Source organism: Ctenopharyngodon idella, chromosome 8, assembly GCF_019924925.1.
Source record: "Ctenopharyngodon idella isolate HZGC_01 chromosome 8, HZGC01, whole genome shotgun sequence".
Taxonomy (NCBI): domain Eukaryota; kingdom Metazoa; phylum Chordata; class Actinopteri; order Cypriniformes; family Xenocyprididae; genus Ctenopharyngodon; species Ctenopharyngodon idella.
In genome coordinates, this window is record NC_067227.1 from 22,773,162 (window position 1) to 22,793,280 (window position 20,119).

At 36.1% G+C, this 20,119-nt stretch overlaps 1 protein-coding gene across 1 annotated transcript in view; it reads right to left on the reverse strand.

The window, feature by feature from the left end:
* The window catches only part of itpr3 (inositol 1,4,5-trisphosphate receptor, type 3), a 32,884-nt gene extending 15,661 nt beyond the window's left edge, over positions 1-17,223 (reverse strand). The window contains exons 1-29 of the mRNA XM_051902093.1: positions 16,799-17,223; positions 15,575-15,645; positions 14,071-14,192; positions 13,824-13,910; positions 11,578-11,736; positions 10,617-10,715; positions 10,259-10,342; positions 9,837-9,983; positions 9,046-9,141; positions 8,922-8,960; positions 8,659-8,798; positions 8,447-8,546; positions 7,938-8,098; positions 7,640-7,781; positions 7,369-7,530; positions 6,990-7,162; positions 5,561-5,680; positions 5,277-5,480; positions 4,829-5,080; positions 4,055-4,199; positions 3,483-3,627; positions 2,934-3,127; positions 2,735-2,855; positions 2,138-2,192; positions 1,868-2,033; positions 1,420-1,587; positions 1,256-1,333; positions 215-334; positions 12-134 (exon numbers count right to left, since the gene is read on the reverse strand). Of these exons, the coding sequence (XP_051758053.1) occupies positions 12-134; positions 215-334; positions 1,256-1,333; positions 1,420-1,587; positions 1,868-2,033; positions 2,138-2,192; positions 2,735-2,855; positions 2,934-3,127; positions 3,483-3,627; positions 4,055-4,199; positions 4,829-5,080; positions 5,277-5,480; positions 5,561-5,680; positions 6,990-7,162; positions 7,369-7,530; positions 7,640-7,781; positions 7,938-8,098; positions 8,447-8,546; positions 8,659-8,798; positions 8,922-8,960; positions 9,046-9,141; positions 9,837-9,983; positions 10,259-10,342; positions 10,617-10,715; positions 11,578-11,736; positions 13,824-13,910; positions 14,071-14,192; positions 15,575-15,645; positions 16,799-16,890 (3,765 nt within the window). The 5' untranslated portion in view covers positions 16,891-17,223. The remainder of the gene's footprint in view (positions 1-11; positions 135-214; positions 335-1,255; positions 1,334-1,419; positions 1,588-1,867; positions 2,034-2,137; positions 2,193-2,734; positions 2,856-2,933; positions 3,128-3,482; positions 3,628-4,054; positions 4,200-4,828; positions 5,081-5,276; positions 5,481-5,560; positions 5,681-6,989; positions 7,163-7,368; positions 7,531-7,639; positions 7,782-7,937; positions 8,099-8,446; positions 8,547-8,658; positions 8,799-8,921; positions 8,961-9,045; positions 9,142-9,836; positions 9,984-10,258; positions 10,343-10,616; positions 10,716-11,577; positions 11,737-13,823; positions 13,911-14,070; positions 14,193-15,574; positions 15,646-16,798) is intronic.
* Between the last annotated feature and the right edge of the window lie 2,896 nt (positions 17,224-20,119).

The following is a 20,119-nucleotide window of genomic DNA, read 5'->3' on the forward strand; positions in this document are numbered from 1 at the left end:
TTTGCACTCACCCCAGGTGTGAGAAAGAGGCTGAGGTGTTTATGGAGGAGTGTCTGATTCTCCAGATTCCCTGTGCAGAACTTCTGCAGGAACAGGTGCGTGTACTTGATGATCTCCTGCATTTTGGTGTCATTCTGTTAACAGAAAAAAATCAGGTGTTTAGGGACAAGGCCATATCTAGTACAGATTTTATCAGCTTACAAAGACTACAAACCCGATCATAGGAGATCTGCAACAAGTCCAGCATAACTTTGTGGGCGCCCATGTTCTTCAACAGCCTCTGTTGCTTCTTAAAGACACCTGAACTGCACATTTTATTCAAACGCTCTAGAATCTGGAGATCAAAGAAAAGATTTAAACATTGGTTTGTTCATTTAACAAGTTTCCTTCCATCTATGCTATTATTTTGCACATACACATTATATATATTATATTATATATATATATATATATATATGTATGCAAAAGTCTTTAATATACTATAATATACTATACTATAATATAAAGTTTGGGGTCAGTAAATTATTTCAATGTTTATGAAAGAAGTGTGTAATGCTGACAAAGGCTGCATTTATTTGATCAGTAAAAAAATATTGTGAAATATTATTACAATTATAATTAACTTTTTACTATTTTAAGATATTTTAAAATGTGATTTAATCTGAATTTGAGCTGAATTTTCAGCAGCCATTACTCCAGCCTTTAGTGTTACATGATCCTTCCGAAATCATTCTAATATGCTTATTCTTCTTATTATTATTATCTATGCTGAAAACAGTTGTGCTGCTTAATATTTTTGTGGAAATCATGATAACTTTTTTAAGGATTCTTTGATGAATAGAAAGTTCAAAAGAACAGAATTTATTTGAAATAGAAATGTTTTGTAACATTATAAGTGTCTTTACTGTCACTTTTGATCAATTTAATGGCTCGTTTCCACCGAGCGGTACGGTTTAGTTCAGTACAGTGCAGTACGTTTCGGGACGGCAAATCCTGATCTGGCTTGCATTTCCACTGCCAACAGTACCCTTACTTGATAGGCGTGGTGTAGAAAGTAGCGAACGACCGTTTGGTGGAAACGAGCCATAATGCATCCTTGCTGAATAAAAGTATTTATTTCTTTTAAAAAAAAAATTTACTGACCCCAAACTTTTAAAAGGTGGTGTAATATAATGTTTTAGACTTTTGGTTCCCATTGTAATTAATATAATATAATATAATATTGATCAACAAAGAAATACACTGAGAACATCACCTCTTTGACATTCTGATAGCTTTCATTGCTCTTTTCAACCTTCTGTTTTTTAGTATCTGATTCCTCCTCTGGGGACACCTGCATGAAAAAGAAAAGAAAAATTAGCTTCTTTCACCTAATTATTCTGATAAACACAATCCCACATACCCCAGTGCATGACTCACCGGTGCAGCCTCTTTTTTGTCTTTCTTGTCTTTCTTCCCATCTCCCCCAGAGCTACCTTTTTTAATGACCCAAAGCTCAGACTTCTCCACCATGGTGCGCAGAAGATCCAGATCTCGTTTGATGTGCTTGTAGTTGTCAACATCCTGAGCTGAAATGAGGAGCTGGACCTGAAGAGAACAAACATAGCAGGATGAAGAACTGACAACAGCAATTTTGATCTTAAAATCTGATTGCATTTCAACCAATTGAAAGAGTATTTTTTTTTTTCTTTTGTGGCACTGGAATTGTGATTTACTGCATGCAAATGAGCAATAAAATGTGAATTGTATTGTCTGCATGGCTGCACATCTGGGAATGTGCTTTACCTGCAGATGTTTGACCTGACCTGATCTTTTTGCCAATAAAAGCAAGATATTTGTATATGTTTGAGTGAGCTGTACACTCTACCTGTTTAAAGGTATGGAGGACTTCTTGTCTTTGACTGAAATGCTTGAAGAGCAACTGCAAGGCCCCAGAAACCAACGGAGGGTAGTCGTGCATAATGAGGTGGATCAGAACACGCAGAAACATTCGTCCCCCTTCATCGTCCACTTCCAGAATGCTGTTTCCTTTACTGTACGGTCAGAGAAAGGTCAAAGAAAGGTCATAGGTCACAAGCACTGTATTAACTTTGATGAACAGTAATGTGGAAAAAGAATGAATTGCTCATTAACAAACCCAATTCCAAACATGGCCTCGGCCTGCTCTCCAATGTGCTGGAGGTTGATGGAAGCTATTTTAAATATTTGAAAAAATAAATAAATAACAAGTACACACAATCAGAAAGCAAATTCATGCATGACTACTTCTAATCTAAATTTAATTAAGATTTAAAATGCTCTTCCATTAAAGTTGAAGTGTGTTATTTCTGTGCCACTAGCGTCATTAAATGGAACTACATAAAATCAAATAGTAAGCATTTATATTTTGGAAAACCTAACAGTTGTCTTGCATATTATGAATATTAATTGACGACAGGAGAAAGTATTTTAACATCAAAAACAAAATTACACACTTCATCTTTAAGGAATTAATTTTAAGAATCAAGAAATTATGAAACATTGCCACTCTCACCAGAACGAAGCTCTGGGACAAAGACAAAAATGAAAAATAGAATAGAGGGATTAGTTCACAGAAGAATGGAAGAATTGTTGCTATGTTGTTATTTGATTATAATGTTATTTTATAGATTGTTAATTGATTATATTAATGTTAATTGATTAGCAGGTAGGTTCTGACATTCATACAACAGTTTCATTTTGTATATTTGTCTACCCTCATGCTCCGTATGATGTGTTGCATCCGCATCACCCATAGGATAGACATCCACAAACTCCTTCTTGAAGACGGAGAGTAGGAAAGAAAGCCGATAGTCCAGGCGTACGCTGAGGATGAACTGCACAAAACCAGAAGTTTTAGATCTTGCCAGCACTGACAACACAATGCCGTTACTATCTTATTCGACAGCATCTACCTGTAATATCTCCAGGATCTTCAGTTTGGTGTCCATGACAGTAATGTCCTGTGTGTCAATGCTATCTTTACTGCCAGCCTGGCTGTCTAGAACACCAGGACGACCAGGGGTGGAGAAAAGGGACGGCTTCCTGTTTAGCACCATGGTAGACATCATCTGCCCCATGCCATGAATAGAGCGCCTGACGTTCTTACCTAGGAAGAATGATTCAAGATTTTGGACACTGGAATTCTAGCAAGTTTAGTTCTGTCATTGTGGATACAACACAAATGATCAATTTATACACTCAAATAAATAAATAAACAATATGGACTTTAAAATTAAACTTTAGGAGACAAATTATATAACTGCAATAACAATTCACTTTTGCTAATAATCATTATTTTTAATAAAAAAAAAAAAAATTGTAAGATAATTTTATTATTATTTTTATTATTATTATATTATTTTTTGGGGAGAAACTGTGACCATTTTAGTCGCCATCTGGAGCCTTATGTACATCTGAACTACATAAGATATTGAATTGTTTCCTCATTCTTGAATACTAACCACTGCCATCATCACTAAACAGTGGGTTGATCGTAGCATTACTTGGAGTGCAGTCTATGATTCCCAGAAGGGTACGAGTTAACCTCAGGAGCTCGAAAAAACTGTAGAACCCAAAGTAGATGAGATGTCTCGCCAAGCTCACCACCTAAAAACAATGTAAATAAAGCAAATATGTGAATGTGATTTAGGAATATTAGCTTCAAATATGTAGCATTTACATGTTTGACAGACAGTTAATCTAAAGTAACTTACAATACACTGCACCCATCACTACTGCAATGCTCTACCAGTGGTTCTAAAATAACATGTTAAAGAATGTCATCTGAGAGGCTGCTCATTGCAGAGCCAATGGGTGGAGCTTGATATCCAGCTTCCCCTCTCTGGATGTAATGGGTGGAGCTTGAAGGTCCAGCCACACCCTAACCCTACCCATAACCGTATCCCTAAACCTAGTTAGGTTAAGCTAACCCAACCATTACATCCAGAGAGTGGGAGCTGAACATCATTTTTCTCTGCTGTAAGCATCACTTGTCGTCTTGATAATTCATTTTAATAACAATATGCAGCTGTACCTCATATGTTAGCTTGTTTTTCTCCTCATTGGCAAAAGGCAGGTCATCAACGAGAACATTGTTGAGGTACTCTTCCATAAAAGCCATCGTATTGGCAAACTTGTTCTTTTTATTGTCTCGTGAATAGTCCAGGTGAGAGTCATAACTGCAAAATAAAACAGCAAACACCGTAACTACAGCTTTCGTTGTTTAAATAAGGACTATATAATGCAATATAAAAATGTCTATGCATACACTACCTTTCAAAAGTTTGAAAGAAATTTATACTTTTATTCTGCAAGGATGCATTAAATAGATCAAAAGTGACAGTAAAGACTTTTACATTGTTACAAAAGATTTCCATTTCAAATAATTTTTTTTTTTTTTTTAAACTTTCTACTCATTTAAAATTCCTGAAAAAAAAAATGTATCACAGTTTTCACTAAAATATTAACCAGCACTACTCTTTTCAACATTGATAATAATAATACATGTTTCTTGAGCACCAAATCAGCATATTAGAATGATTTCTGAAGAATCTTGTGAAGATGGAGTAATGATGCTGAAAATTCAGCTTTACCATCACAGGAATAAATTACATTTTAAAACATATTAAAATACAAAACAGATATTTTAAATTGTAATAATATTTCACAATATTATGGTTTTTACTGTCATTTTGATCAAATAATGCAATCTTGGTAAGCATAAGAGACTAAAATTATGCTTAAAAAAACACTATAGCAAGTCATTTTTAATATTTAATAATATGATTGCGTGGGTATGTGAACACACTCTTTGATGCTGATAGAAGTGGGGATCTCGGCCCACAAGCGAGCAAACTTGATGGGTGTCACAAGCTCCTGAGGGTCACGGTCGACGTGAGCATGTAGCATGAGTCTACAGAAAGACGCCCGCAGGTCAAAGGGAAGAGCCTCATCCATCATACAGAGGGAAATCAGCTCCACATCCAGTTGCTTTGAGATTTCATCTATGGCCAGATACTGACGATCAAAACACATTCGTGCAAATAGTTTGAGCTGGTACCTGGGAAAAAAAAAACAATATATTTGTATGGATGTAAGAAGATAACATTGCTACATTTCTATAACAATTATTGTCCAGCAATAATTAAAAATCTTTTTCTGTTATTTCCACAGCTGTCAATATTTATATAGTACAATCAGATAAAATGTGTTAAAATGTTTCATTGACAGCAGTAGTTATTTCACTTCTCAAGTACCTGTAATATGTCAGCACATTTTCGTCATGCACATTCCCTTGGCGGGCCTCTTGGGCAAGCTGTCGAATGCTCTTCTCATGGGTGTCATTCCCCTTCTCATGGGTCTCATTCCCCTTCTCAGACCAGATCAGCCAAACTTCATCCTCCTCTCCAAATTCCTCCATGTACTCAGAGGTATGCTGTGTGTCCTTAGCGGCTCGCCGCCTTCACAAACACACACAAAAAGCATTCACACAAGCACATAACCCAAAACAGACACAAGTCACGTTTTTTTGCAGACTTACTCAGTTTTCATGAGAATATCCTGGTTCTTGGCATCCAGCACGCATTTACAGATCAGCTCTTGAGTTACTGGGATTGCTACATTATTGGACACACACAAGTCTGACAGATAGTCCAGAAACCTGGAAACCAAAACAAACAACATGGAACAGCATTTACAGACAATCAGATTTAAAAAGGTCATTGCTTCATTTTGTCAACCATGTGACCCTATTATGCTATTTTAAAGCTCATTTCTAAAAGAGATGTTTTTATGATTCAATCTCTCTAAACCCCTCCTTTCCGCGAACCTACTGATTGGTCAGACGGCCCAGTCTGCTGTGACTGGTCTACTGTGAGAAACAAATCGCCCATTACTCAGCACTTGTGTACACAGTGATACGAACAGTAACAATAGTGTCCGGGGGGTGGGGGGGTGGGGGGTTGAGTCAGCTACAACTACAGTGTTTGGGGGGGGGTCAAAATAGACATTGTTTGCGGGCAGCCAATGAAGACCATTATGCAAATTTGTTACATTGTTATGAATGTATGTAACAGGAAGTAAAACTGGAATTGCTGGTGACTCATTTCAGCAGTTCAATCGATTCTTTCTTTTAGGAGACAATAACTTTATTTGTTATGCACTTTGATCTTTAAAACTTTTCAGACCATTTACAATCACAAACAGCCATATTACACTGCATGAAAGGTAATATTAAAAAAAAGCATAATAAGGGCACTTTGAAAGTGTAATATCATACATTGTTACTTAAAAAGTTGTTTTGTACCTAATGGGAAGAGGAAAGAGGATTTTTGGGCTATCAAAAAGGTTTATTTTGAGATGATCTGTCATTTTTACTGTTCATTGAATGTACCATTATGTATTCTCTTCGTAAATACCAATAAAAATGTCATCATTTTGTTTCTTATGTCCATTTTTATCCTCTCTTTTCTATCCTCTTCCTTTTACCTCACTGAGTTTCTAAACCCATCCAGGGTTTTACAAAAGTTATTTTTTTTAAAGCTATACATTTCTTACATTATTTTTCTGCGCTGTGTTAATTAATTAATTTTCCATGACTTTTCCAGCCATTCATAATTACTAGATTACAAGGATTTTTAAGAATTATTTTATTAACATTGCACTCAAAATAAGCATGTCATAACCTTATAAAATTATTAATGGTACAAATTACAATGACTTTTAAAGATTATATTAAGTTTCATTACTTTTCCAGACCTGGAAATTACAATTTTAAAATTCTGTGGTATTTCCAGGTCTGCGTAGGTGCCCAGTAGGCATCACTAATATGTAATCATCTCAGTTAAATTAGTATTAAATGCATAGCTAATTTGTGTAATATCTGACATAGTTGCAGCAATCAGTTTTTATCTTAGTTTCATCAATCAGTAATTACTTACAAAGAGGGTTCATCTGATGGAAAAACTAACCTGGGCTCCCTGTTCTTACGGACCAGACTGACAAAGGTCTCCACCTCGGTTTTAGTGATGTGTTTCTCCAGCAGTTTGCGGTTGTTGTGTAGCAGGGCTGTGATGGTGTCCTCAGCCAGAATATCATAGCCAATTTGTGACTGCATCATTCCAAACTGCTTGGCTATGTGCTCCTATAAGGCACAAGAGAAAAATGGCTCAAAGAACAACATATTGACTGATAAAATCCTAGTCTTTGAATGCTGTCAAGTGGCTCTTTCCAGTGTGACAAAGTCTGAATGCCATTTATACCATGTAAACATTCAACATCACTACTTTTTGTAATATCACCGTGTTCTCAACCATTCTTAAGCACCTGTGTTAGTATGGATTGGAGTACCTGATTCTTACGATAGTCATCCTGTGAGTGACGCAGCACCCTGTAGCACAGTCTGAGCATGTACTGATAGGGGGCGTATTTCTGGTCAGATAGCTCTTCCAATCTCAGCAGAGGAGGCTCGGTGCCCCTCTGTTTAAATGGGGCTTTAATGATCCCAAATATCTAAGCAGAAAAATAGACAGCAAGATTGATTTGAAGGGTATGAAGATTAGATCACCAAGATGTTTCAACTGTAAACACACCATATATTTACAATTATTGAAAATCAGACCTGTTTAAGAATGTTCTGCTCTCTCATTAGTTTCTGTCTCTCTCGGTTGGGCTTGCTCATCGTCACCTCCAGGGCAGGCTGGCCATTATTAGACTGATCGACGACAAAGAAAACCACATCCTCCAGCAGTTTAATGGCATACCTGTGCATAGAGAGGGCACACAAATCTCTGACAATAGGTTTACTTTACAAATGTTTACAAAGTTAATCCACAGCCATTAAGGACCCAGAACAAAGAATAAAATCTCAGGCTGAGACTCTGGTTTGGTGCTTACAGTATGTCTTGTGTCAACTCTACCTTCTGTCATTAGGACTGGGAAAACCAGAGTTGAATTTGTCGACCACGGTGCTCAACATAAGGCTGGCATCATTCGCAAAATCTAGATCTCTAATCTCCATGACCGGCACAGAGACGATAGCAAAGGCTTCTTTGTCCTCTTTAGTGGGACAGGTTCCCAGCTAGCAGGAGGAGAGGACATACATAAAACACACACACACTTCCATTCAAAGGTTTGGGGTCAGTAAGATTTTTTTTTTTAAGAAATTAATACTTCTATTTAACAAGGATGCATTCAATTGATCAAATGTGACAGTAACAACATTTATGATGTTACAAATTATTTCTATTGTAAAAAATGAAAGCTGTGGTAAAACATACGATTTATGTTTTATTTCTACCCGTTTTAAAATTGAGTAAATGAATGAAGTCAGAATGAAATGTTTCAGATATAAATATATAAAGAATTCTTGACATTAAGAAGTTAAGGTCAAACAGATTATACTGTAGATACAGAGAGAGTTTTTCACCATTAATCGAATGGGCCTCTCCTCATCAATGTCAATGGGAATGTTGGTACTTTGGATCCAAGTGTTTGTACACAGATGACGGAATCGAACATAAGAATTTCTGTTGGCAATCGAGAAGATGAATATTCAGTGGGTAAATCAAGAGAAGTCCTTCTACCCACAGAATGCAACTAGACAAATAGAGAGAGAAAGTAAAGCAGATAATTGAATACCTTGGCACAAATGAATCAGTCTTCTGCAGTGTGGTGGGGTCCAGCTCAAACAGAGAGGCAATGTCATTCCCATGAGGCACAGCTACAAGCTTGTATTTTATCCTTTCTCCAAGGCTTCTCTTGACACGGCTACTGTCCACCTATGGACAAAGTACCAGTGAGACACTAATTTTTAACAACTCCTGATTTACCAGAAAGTTTTTTTGATCAGTGTTATCATGCCATACAGCAACAAGTCATACAGAAAATGCCATTTAACCTACCTCTATATCACTGATGTTTTCTTTGTAGCCTGGGTTCTCCTGCAACACAAATAAATCACATAAATAAATCATTTTAATATTATTAAACCATCTATCAGATTTCTATAAATGTGGAGGGTTTTACCTCGGCAGCAAGATAGTTTCCTGTGGCCAAGTGTTTGAATCGGTAGAGGCTGTTCCAATGCCCTGCTCCTCCACGACATGGATCGTGGTGAACCACCTACAACAAACAAGCAAATAAACATCATCATATCAATATGGAAGCACCTTTCTACCTCACAATAAAAAAAATTGTGATTTCCTTTAATAATTACACATTATATAAAATTACACATTATATAAAAGATTGAGATAACAGGCTTCAGAAACACTTTATTTTACAGTGTCTTTGTTACACGTTAAATGTAGTTACTATAGTAATAACTATACTATAATATAATACGGTAACACTTTATTTTACAGTGTCATTGTTACATATGTTACATGTAGTTACTATAGTAATAACTATAAATGATGCACTAACCCTAAACTCTAATCCTAACCCTATAGTGAGTACACGTAGTTACTTAATATTACTTAGTACTTAAATATATAACAGTGTAACAAAGACACCTTAAAAAAAAGTGTAACCTATAATACTGTAAGTACTCAGTACTTAAATGTATAATTAACTGTAACAAGGACACCTTAAAATAAAGTGTAATCCAGGCTTGTACACATAACATATTGCATGCCATAATAAATAAATAAAAGTATAAGAAAATAATAAACAGTAACAGGAATCTATTTTGAATACATTTCTAAATATAATACAAATACATTTTTATGTAGTAATATATGTTGGTTCTTTTCAAATCTAAATCCTACCATTAAATACAGAAAATCTGCTAAATCAATGTATGAGGTTACTCTTACCTCCACCTCCCATAATGCATTAGAGCTGGTGGCTGAAGTAGCAGACTGACGCAGAGTTGTGCGTAGGAACACATGTAGCTTTGACTTGTACTCATCACAGGTCAGAAACTTCTCCTGTTCTGCATGGAAGAGTCTCACCACATCTCCCTAAGCATAAACAGAATACAAAACAGTCATCCGTGACTTTTATTATGAAATGTCAACATAACTGGCTTGGCTTTGGATATATATCATAAAACTTGATAAAAAAATTAAATAATAAAAATGATAAAACTTGATAAAAATGTCTGTGGCTATGATGTATGCAAAATGTCTCACATGTGTGAATATGCTATAACATTTATTTTAAAAGCAGCAAAATAAATGCATGGATTTGTTGGTATGATACACAGTAAAGATTTGTATGCGTCTGTTGCACTTACTCCCTTTAGGACTTCATCTTTGTGGTCACTGAACATCATAAACAGATTGATCTTCCAGCTGGTGTTGCTGTTCACTGAGTTGATCTGTAGGTGGCAGTCTTACGTTATTAAAGACAATGGCAAACAGCACTCATTTTTTCAGCTTATTTTGCTCACTTTTCTTCAAAAAGCCATTACTAATCTCAGATACACATGTTGGAGATGGCTGCAACAACAGTTCTCAAGTTAAGCCACAAGTAAATGTGTCTAATAATCATCTGGACCACTTTCAATCACCCACAATCCATCTGTCTACTTCAGATTCATGTTGACAAAGAACTTCAAGGCAAACCGATCATGTTTTCTTGAACATGCCCACCTCTTTGCACCCTGGATGATCAGGAAGCTCATAACTACTGGCATGGAGAGGCTGTCCAGCGTTTACAGGATTCAGGATCACCTTATCTCCAACTACCACCTGAAATGGAGTACAAACGATTCAGTGAGGGACTCAATATGACTGTCATGGCCAGAGATATCTGAAAAAAGCAAATATGTACATCTCTATCAGTTTACACAAGGGGGAAGCAGTCTACAGACATTTAAACACGGATTAGCTCGGTAAACCTGTTTAAATGTGTAAAAGGATCATTTGCATGCATTTAACTAACTTTGTGAGTTTGTATGTGGGCTATGTGCACGGAGTATGAGTGTCTATATTTGTATAGACTATAATATGTAAAATTAGGTGTGCAGGTAAATGTATGTCTTTAAAGAACATAGGTGTTTGTGTATGTAGGTATAAAAGCTTGTCAAGGATATATTGCACTCCAAAACCAAAATTACAGAAAAATTTGCATAAAGAAAGTAGAGTTTGTTTGAAAAGATCATTGAGAATTTTTGCATTGAATCTGTGATATTTTCATGACAATTAGGTACATATTCCCCTCAAATTCTGATTAAAAGGCATCCAGATGATTTATTTTGAGTCTCATTATTCTCTAAGAATTTCATTTGATTGTAATTAATATAATACAGTTTTTTTTAGTGAATTACAGCAAAAATATTACAGTAGTAAGTTTAATAAATTTTTTATTTGTTGCATTACAGACAGCTGTGGTGGGTAGTGCTTAATTGTAATGGAAATAACATCATAACGCAAAAATATTAATGGATCTAAAAACAGGCTTCAATTTTAAGCAAATGTCTTTGTTTTTTATTCCGATTTTAGGGTAAAATATGACCCAGACATATTCTTGACAGGTTTAATGAGATTCACCCATATAGCTTGTGAATATTGTGTGACTGTTGAGTAGTTTGTATGGGTGTGTGTTAATTACATTGTCTCCATTAGCTCGGAGTTTCCAGAAAGGCTGAATGAAAAGCCAGGAGCCCTCATTCCCCGTCCCATCAAGAGTGACACGCATAGCATTCTTCTCCAGCAATGCTGGGAGACGCTTATTCACCGTCAAATACTTGTTACTCTTCATGTGCAGGAGCTGAAAACACATTTATTAGAATAAACTGAAATTTGAACTGAACATTTGTGTCTTAAATCATATTGTTGCCAACTTTTTATAAATGCAAGTCGCATTTAAGACTGTCGTGCCAACAACAAGCCTCTTGTGGCTTATTGCTTTTTTTTTTTTTTTCAACAGCACTGTACTTACTACAGAGTTTATTGATAAGAAAGTACTTCCTTTTTCAAGAAGAAAAAAAAAAAGAGAGATTTGCAAATATCTTGAATGGGTACGCTACAGTATGGTAACACCTCCTCTGTCACTGTTGCAGAGGTGTTACCGTGCCTGCTGAATGCCAGTAAACAGAGCTGATCACTTTAAACTAATTAACACTTTCTGATGACTACAATGTTATTTCATTTTTAAAGGAGTAATTCACCACTGGCAAAATTGGCTTTGGATAAACCTTGGCTGCCTATGTGGTAAAAAGTTGAAAAAATTGAAATCTGTGCTACCTAACTAGAGAAAATGGAGAAAAGGGGCTGTTGTCTTTCCTTTTCCCAAATATGTAGGAAATAGGTAGGCAAACTTCAACACTCATAATGCACTGGGTATGTTGCCGTCCAATGCCACTCCCAGTCTGCTATGAATACGCTTGACCAGAGTCAAATACAGCATTGTTGCTTGAGTAGGAAATACTTCTTAGCAAACTTTTAGTCACAATGTCAACTTGTATAGTTCCCAGATGCAAGAATTCAAAGAGTAGACGTTTAGCGGGAGTGAGTTATTTCCGGTTTCCAGTGAAGGATCCAGAGAGTTGTAGTCAGTGGCTAATGGCAGCAAAGAATCGTAAATATGGAGAGAACACCACAACAGAAAATCGGAAACGCCTAAGTGCAAGTCTCGGGTTTCTATGGGAACTGGAGCTTCTAACGGCAGCTGCAGTGATGCAATGACTTTTCCAATCAGCGATTGGATCTTTTACTTAGAAGGCAGGACGTATTCCGCCATATTGCGTGTTGCTGTTTCTCCCATTCATAAATAATAGGAGAGAACCGTCTTTCTAAATCTATAGTCTTTGGTCACAGCAATACAAAGCAGGATGAAAATCGGCGAACTTAAATATATACAGACAAACATGTTGGCTGGATTTCTAAGCAGAAGCTGTAACACATAGGAATCACAGGGCATGGGAAGCACTTTTTTATTTTAGGATACCCTATAGTATCAGGAAAAGGCTCTGTTTCCTATAGTGTGGCACTGCTGTAGGCACATTATCTGTAACTGACGTCACTAACAGAGAGGAAACACATTTCTTTTTGCCTTTTCTGACTCCGATAAAGATGTGCGGGTATAGTTGTGACCCCATTAACAAACTCAGCGTGTTATTTTACTTTTTCTGCCTTTAAAGGTCAACATAAACTCAAGTTAAACAATACACATACTGTGCAAGACTTACTGATGCATGATGCATTCCAAAGAAACAAAATGTTTGTCTTCCTTATCTTTCATTTAAATGACTTTTATTTCCAGCTGACATTACCAAACCAGCTCTTTGTGTATACATACCATATCCAGCCAAATACACCTACCCATTCTTATAAAGACCACGTACTTTTCAAGATTCAGTCAATTCATACTTATGGCTGGGGGGGTAGTTACAAAGTCACATAACTCCTTTTAAAGTCCATAGTTGGTGGTGCGCCTTGAATCTTGAATGAAATGCATGATTACTTTGCGTAACTAGAATAACTCTTAATCTTTTGTTTCTAGAAACAAGGTTTATGCCACATAACTGCACAATTCTGACATTCTACTCCTCTATAAAAGGGCTTAAGTGGTTTTACACTTAGGTCTGACAATCTGGACTAGACTGCTGTTTGATAGAGCTTTACTCCTGGTTTTGTATGTTTTAACATAACTATTAAATGGGGTAATGATGCCCTGAAGAAATGTATCTCCATGTATATGGAGAAAAACATACTTTCATACTTTTATAATGTGAAATGTTAAATAAAAGATATAACATCAGCTAAGATGTATTTATAGACAAACACCCTGTAAAAACATCAGATCACGCTGACTGCTAATTAACAGGTATAATTTTACTAAATGTGAGTTCTCACCTGAATGACGCTGCCGTATTTTACTACGTCCCCATGGACCTTTTTGTTCTCAGCCTCATTCTGTTTTTGTTCCAAATTAGCTGCATGCTTTGGTACGAGAAAAAAACAAAACAAACAAAACAAATGAATAATGAAGAACTGCAAGCAGCTCAAAGGCTCCGATTCCTCTTTGCTCACAACTGTAATTAAAAACCAAAGGTATATTCTGCATCATGATTGAAATTCAATAGAATTGTTTGTCACATACTTGTAATTTCTGAAGAAGCACCATATCTCCAATCTTATCCTTCTCATGCTTTGCCTGTTTAGCCTTCCAGAACTGCTTCTGGGCAGAATATCGGTTCATGGGATAAACCTTGAAGAGGCAGTCTAGATCAGAAAGAACAATTAAATAACATTTGTATCAGCCAATTAATTTCTTATGTGGCTGATTTTGGAGAAAGTGATTCGATCTCCAAAAATACTTTGTAGACAATATTCTTGTGAGACCCGAGAAAGAAAGAAAAAAAATAAATTTTGGGAAAGTAATAAGAGGAATATTAAAAATTTGCTTTCAAAGGAAACAGGAAAAAAAGAATTTCGTATTCACTCATATTTGATCTTAATCAAACTTTTGAATCACCTACAGATCAGATCAACGATGGTTTATTGGTTTGGGAGGTTTATGGTTTGAGGTTATTTCTCTGCATTGTTGACCCAGTTAGTACAAACAAACCAACACTAATATAAATAGCAGCTTGCTAAACAAGTTGTATCACCCTAAAAGGGTTATTTTCAGGAAACTTAAAATGAAAAACGAAAATATAAATAAACAATAATATAAGTATATTATAAATAATGTCAAAATAATACTATTATCCTACTACCAAATAAATAAATATATACATGAAATATTGATTTGAGTTGAAAACATAAGCCACGTTTCCACCGCAGGAACATTCCCCAGAAACTAGGGACGCTGGTGTGGTACTCGGTGTGTTTCGATCACAAGAATCAGGGTCTAAATGAGGTTCTGGGTAAAAAATTTCCCCCTCAGAAAGTACCTGCTCGATAGGTAGCATTTTTTTAAGTTCAGGAACTTTCGGGGGTGGGATTTGTGTGCTGAACATGCTGATTGGTTGACTCCACGCAGAATTTTATTTCAACCACCATTTTTAAAAGTCTGTTGTGGTGCGTGCAGTAAGAGTTGTTTGCTATTCTAATCAACAATGGAGTTTGAAAAATACGACCGATGGACCGACAACGAGGTTCAGGCTTTATTAAGCTTATATATGGAGGATGAAATCCAGAGGGGACTGTAATATTGCGCGCAGTCCTACGTCACCGGAATTAATCTTCACAGCACTTTAGACCGCGGTGGAAACGCAGACAGCAACAGGTCTGGGGGGGAAAAAAGTTCCTGGGAAAAATTGTTCTGGGTAATTTTGGTGGAAAACCGGCACAAAACAACTAGCCTAGCAAAAAGACAAGCACTGGAACAATATTACAATATTGCCTTATATATATATATCATTATTATTAATCTGCAATCTAAGTTTTTATACAGACAAGTTAGCTAGCATATTTAGCTAAAATGTAACATGTCTTTCTGTTTTTAAGTTCTCTCTGAAGACCTCTCAAACTTCCAGCTATCAATCAAGATTATATGTGCAACTGACCAATCAGAATCAAGACTTCCAAAGAGCTATGCAATAATTATTCTGGAGGTACATGTAGCTATGTGAAAGATTATTTTAAAAATGATAAAATACCTCTGAATTTTTTGGGAGGGTTGTCTAGATCTCCACCAGCTGGCTCCACGACACAACGGTCATCCACCAGCCTGGGAAGGTAAACACACAGAGTCATCTCAATAAAACAATTCTTCAAAAGTCTTTGAAAGGCACATCAGTATCAGTGGTCATAAAGAATTATGGGTCACAAATTCTAGAGCTTCATTCCTGGCCTGGAGTGTGAATGCCCTTGTTTCTACAGACTTGTGATGGACATCCTGCTAAATATTTTAAATTATAAAGTTCAAAATGCTCTGCCAAGTTGCTTTAAAGGTCTAATTATATTATATATCCAATATATTATATTTGGCAATATCCCTAGGGTAACCTGCATTTAACTAGAGCAGCCTTTCAGGGTTTCTAAGGAACAGGTTAAAACGTGTTTAGGTTGCCAGGCCAGTTCAATAAGACACTCAGTGAGTAGAATGGCTGAAATAGCCCAAGGAAAAACCCTGGACGCTTCTGTGTGCTGTTTAGTGAGCCATTCCTGCATAACATTTGCTTTCTAAGATGACTGTCTCAGTCTTTTTGTTCTTGTATTAGGCCTGTATCCAAAAAAAGGGGTGGAATTTCCTCCTGACATTAAAACAATAAGGTTTGGGCTGAAAAGTTCATTCAACGAGAATAAAATTAAACAAGTTTTCTACAGTGACTAACAGGTGTCATTGGTTTCAAAACAGGTAAATTCAAGATTGTGCTTTTATTTAGAGGCACAGAAATCAAATTAAGCTGACTGAAAAGATGTTTTTGCAAACAGTTCTAGTCAACCACCCATGTATAAAACCCAGAGTTTATGAGATGTCCTCACTATTGACTAATATAGCGAAATATACATAGGCATATTTACAGTATGTTCACAATATACACATACAGGCTGTTAACTTACTCTGTAACTTAACAGCACACCTGTGTGCAGCTCTCTCTCTCTCTTTGCAAACCAAATACTCAAACACATCAAAGCGGAGTGTAAAAGTAAGCCACAGTACAACCAACTAGCAGAGAAAAGGAACAAAGCTTGCAATCTCAAGACTAGAAAGCCAATTTTATTTAATAAAAAAAAATAATAAACTGATGTGAAGTGAAATTTTGCACTGATTGCTATGATTTACTGCATTTTAAATGAACATTAAACTCTATTTGGTGCAGAGACTTGGGCTGAGGTGAAGGCAGGCAGGAAGACAGAGAAGTCAATGAAAGACTTACCCCAGTGTGCTTATAAAACCATTGACTGTTCCTTCTGCATACAGCGAGACAATGTCCCCTATATGCAGAAAACTGGACGCTGAATCAGACATCTTTGCTATTTAGAGCACGCTGCAGTCTGGATGCTTCAGTTTGATCTTAAGAAGCCCGGACACTTTTCTTGCAGACTCTTCCTGATAAAGCGGGTGTAGGCACGCGCTTCACCCACAGTTGAAGTATAAATGCATCTCGGTAGAGTTGAGAATCACGAAGAGGGGAAAAAACTACAAAAATTTAATCCCTGGTTGGATGTGCAACTAGGAATGTAAAGCACAGAGGTCCGACAAGCAGAAGTGAGTTGTTGTTGGAGTTTTGCGACGTACCTGAGGTCATAGTGCTTCAAACCAGGAAGCACGCGCAACTTTGTCAAGTCAAAACACGCCTGTAGGGGAGGGCACCGCGTGGAAGAATACAGATGAGACTCGCTGAGACCGTCTCGGCACTGCAAGCGAGAGACCTGACAGAAGGAGAAAGCTCACAAGTAAAACAATGAATGAGACTGGTGGACCGATAGCTTCATTTATTATAATATGCAGTTTTGCCAAACCACTCCCTTGGAAAATCTCTAGGACCACCCTGAAAAGTCTCAATTTTTCACAAAAAGTCGCCAAATATGAAAATAAAGTATAAACAGGTCTTTATATGTGTGTATAGCCTATATATATATATATATATATATATATATATATATATATAAAAGTAATGTCATAAATTATATATACGACAGACTAGGATTATTTTTTATGAGTGTGCGTGTGTGTGTGTGAATATATATATATATATATATATACACACACACACACACACAAATATGATCTGTCCAATATTGTCTAACGGCCGTTACTAACGGCGTTACTTTTTTCAGTAACGAGTAATCAAACAAATTACTTTTTCCCCCGTTACAACGCCGTTACCGTTACTGACATTAAAAAGCGGCGTTACTATAATTGAGCTCACTGAATTGGTTTTCATCCGAAGTAGGCTCTCTCTCAGCCATAGGACCTGCAAAGTTTTTTCTCTAGTGTGTGTGTGTTGGGGTGGGATACATGCAAACTGATGATGATTGGTGTGTGTGACTAGAGATGATAGACCTGCAAAGTGTTTTGTTGTAAAGAAATAGTACAGGTTAGTCATACACAAATACAATTTTAACAATAATAATGTACGACGCTCGGTGTGTGTGTCTGTGTCAGAGCACACGAGCGGAGCGCGAGCTCAAACCAGAATACCCTTTGTGACATGCTGGATCGAAATATGTGAAATAAGTTTTTTCTAGTCGACTAGTAGTTGTTCATTTAAACCATTAGTTGACTAATCACATTTAATTTCTTAAATAGGCCTACTGGAGAGAATAAACCATAATAATGAGCGTTTACGTAATAGCTATCACTCAAGCGCTCGCATAAAGCTTGCCATAAAGAACTGGCAAAAGTAATGATTATGAATGTGACAAAAAAAAGAAAAGAGACATTTTAATTGTTTATTTATAAACTAATGTTTTCTGAATCAGTGTAGGCTGCAAAGATGAAGTTGACATAACTGACTCTCATCATTTCCGTATGTGGACGCGCTTATAGAGAGAATGCACAATTCATATTGCATAATAAGAGAGTAGCCTATTTCTTTTCGTTTTGAATTATTTCGTTTAAAAGTAGACATTTCAAGCTTTCTGTAGATATATTTGTCATGTCTGCGAGGCAAGCAGACTATACGCTGAGTTTCAGTTCATTTAGCCTATAAGACGCGCTCCAGTTCACGTGCAAGTGATCGCGCCGGCGCCTCCATGTCATGATTATATTGTCTGCTATATTTGCTTCTTATTTATTTATTAATCTAGGCAATTGGTTGATTAAACAATGTTTAAAATTTAGATACAATTTTTACAAAACGAAGGTCACTTAAAAGAAAGTCTTTCTACAAATCAAAACTTCTTTAATGGCTACCACGTATAGTGCAGTACAGGGAAATTTCATGTCGTGAGCAAGAGTGTATCATGTCACGAGTCGGATCAAGCATGGTTTATTTTTAGACTTATTTGTTGGCCAGTTATGGTCTGTGCAATAAATATTAAAGTTCTAAACCATCTATTGTGTTTCATTGTTTCATTTATAGTAATGATAATATTAACAATAATATATTGAATTTGATAGCTGTCTCTCACATTGTCCCACATTGTTTTATAATAATATTTTTTTCTATTTAGGGTCCATTTCACTCATTTAACATATTTAATACTGGGGGCATCCAAGTTATTTGACATATTTGAAGAAAAAAAAAGTAACGCAATAGTTACTTACCCTGGTAATTAGTCACTTTTATAATGATGTAACTGTTGTTACTATTTGTGAGAAGTAACTAGTAACTATAACTAATTACTTTTTTAACGTGCCCAACACTGGATAACATTAACTATTTATGTATATAAAACAGCAGATAGATAGATATATAGATAGAGAGAGAGAGAGAGAGAGAGAGAGAGACTGTAAAACAAGAAAGAAAGAAAGAAAGAAAGAAAGAAAGAAAGAATTGAAACAGTCTGCCAGAACAAATGCAAACACTATTTAGAGGCACAGGCCTCTATAAAAACAGACCCACCCTACCTCTCATTTTAAAAACTAGGACTAAATTTCCTGTTTCAGTTCATAAAACAAAACATGGTATTCAGCAACACAATACAAGAGGCACCTGGTTTAAATATGGATGCACAACCTAATTTGTTCATAATTTTGATAGGTCAGTTCAGCCTCTGAGTAATTGTTCAGTCATATCAATCTGTTCCACCAAGTATGTCTTTGTGCATAATAACAATAAAAGCTTCATGAATATAATATTATTAATATTTAATGCTTTTGCTGTATATTCTTAAATGTAGTACTGGCAGTTACTGTATAAACAGGCAACAAGAGAGTTTCATACTTTGATGTGTTGTGGTTTATCAGTGCTTCCCACAGGTTTGAAATATACTTGCTGTGGTATCCAGGTGAAAAGTCCTCCCATTACCCACAGCACAAAAATAATTTACTTGTGACAAACAACAAATACTGTGTGACTTTTAACAATATTTTTAGGGCCCTAGCACCGATGGTGTGAGCTATTTGCTCGGTCAAATTGAGTCATATAGAGGACATGTTAAACTATGAGAAACACATATCATGCCATCTCAGCATGTTTTTATGATTGAATAAAATACATTTTTATACGCATTTCACCCCTAAAATGTCAGGCCCTGTCACAGACAAATTTGTATATGTTAGAATGGTTTCCTAATGAATTTCTTTGATA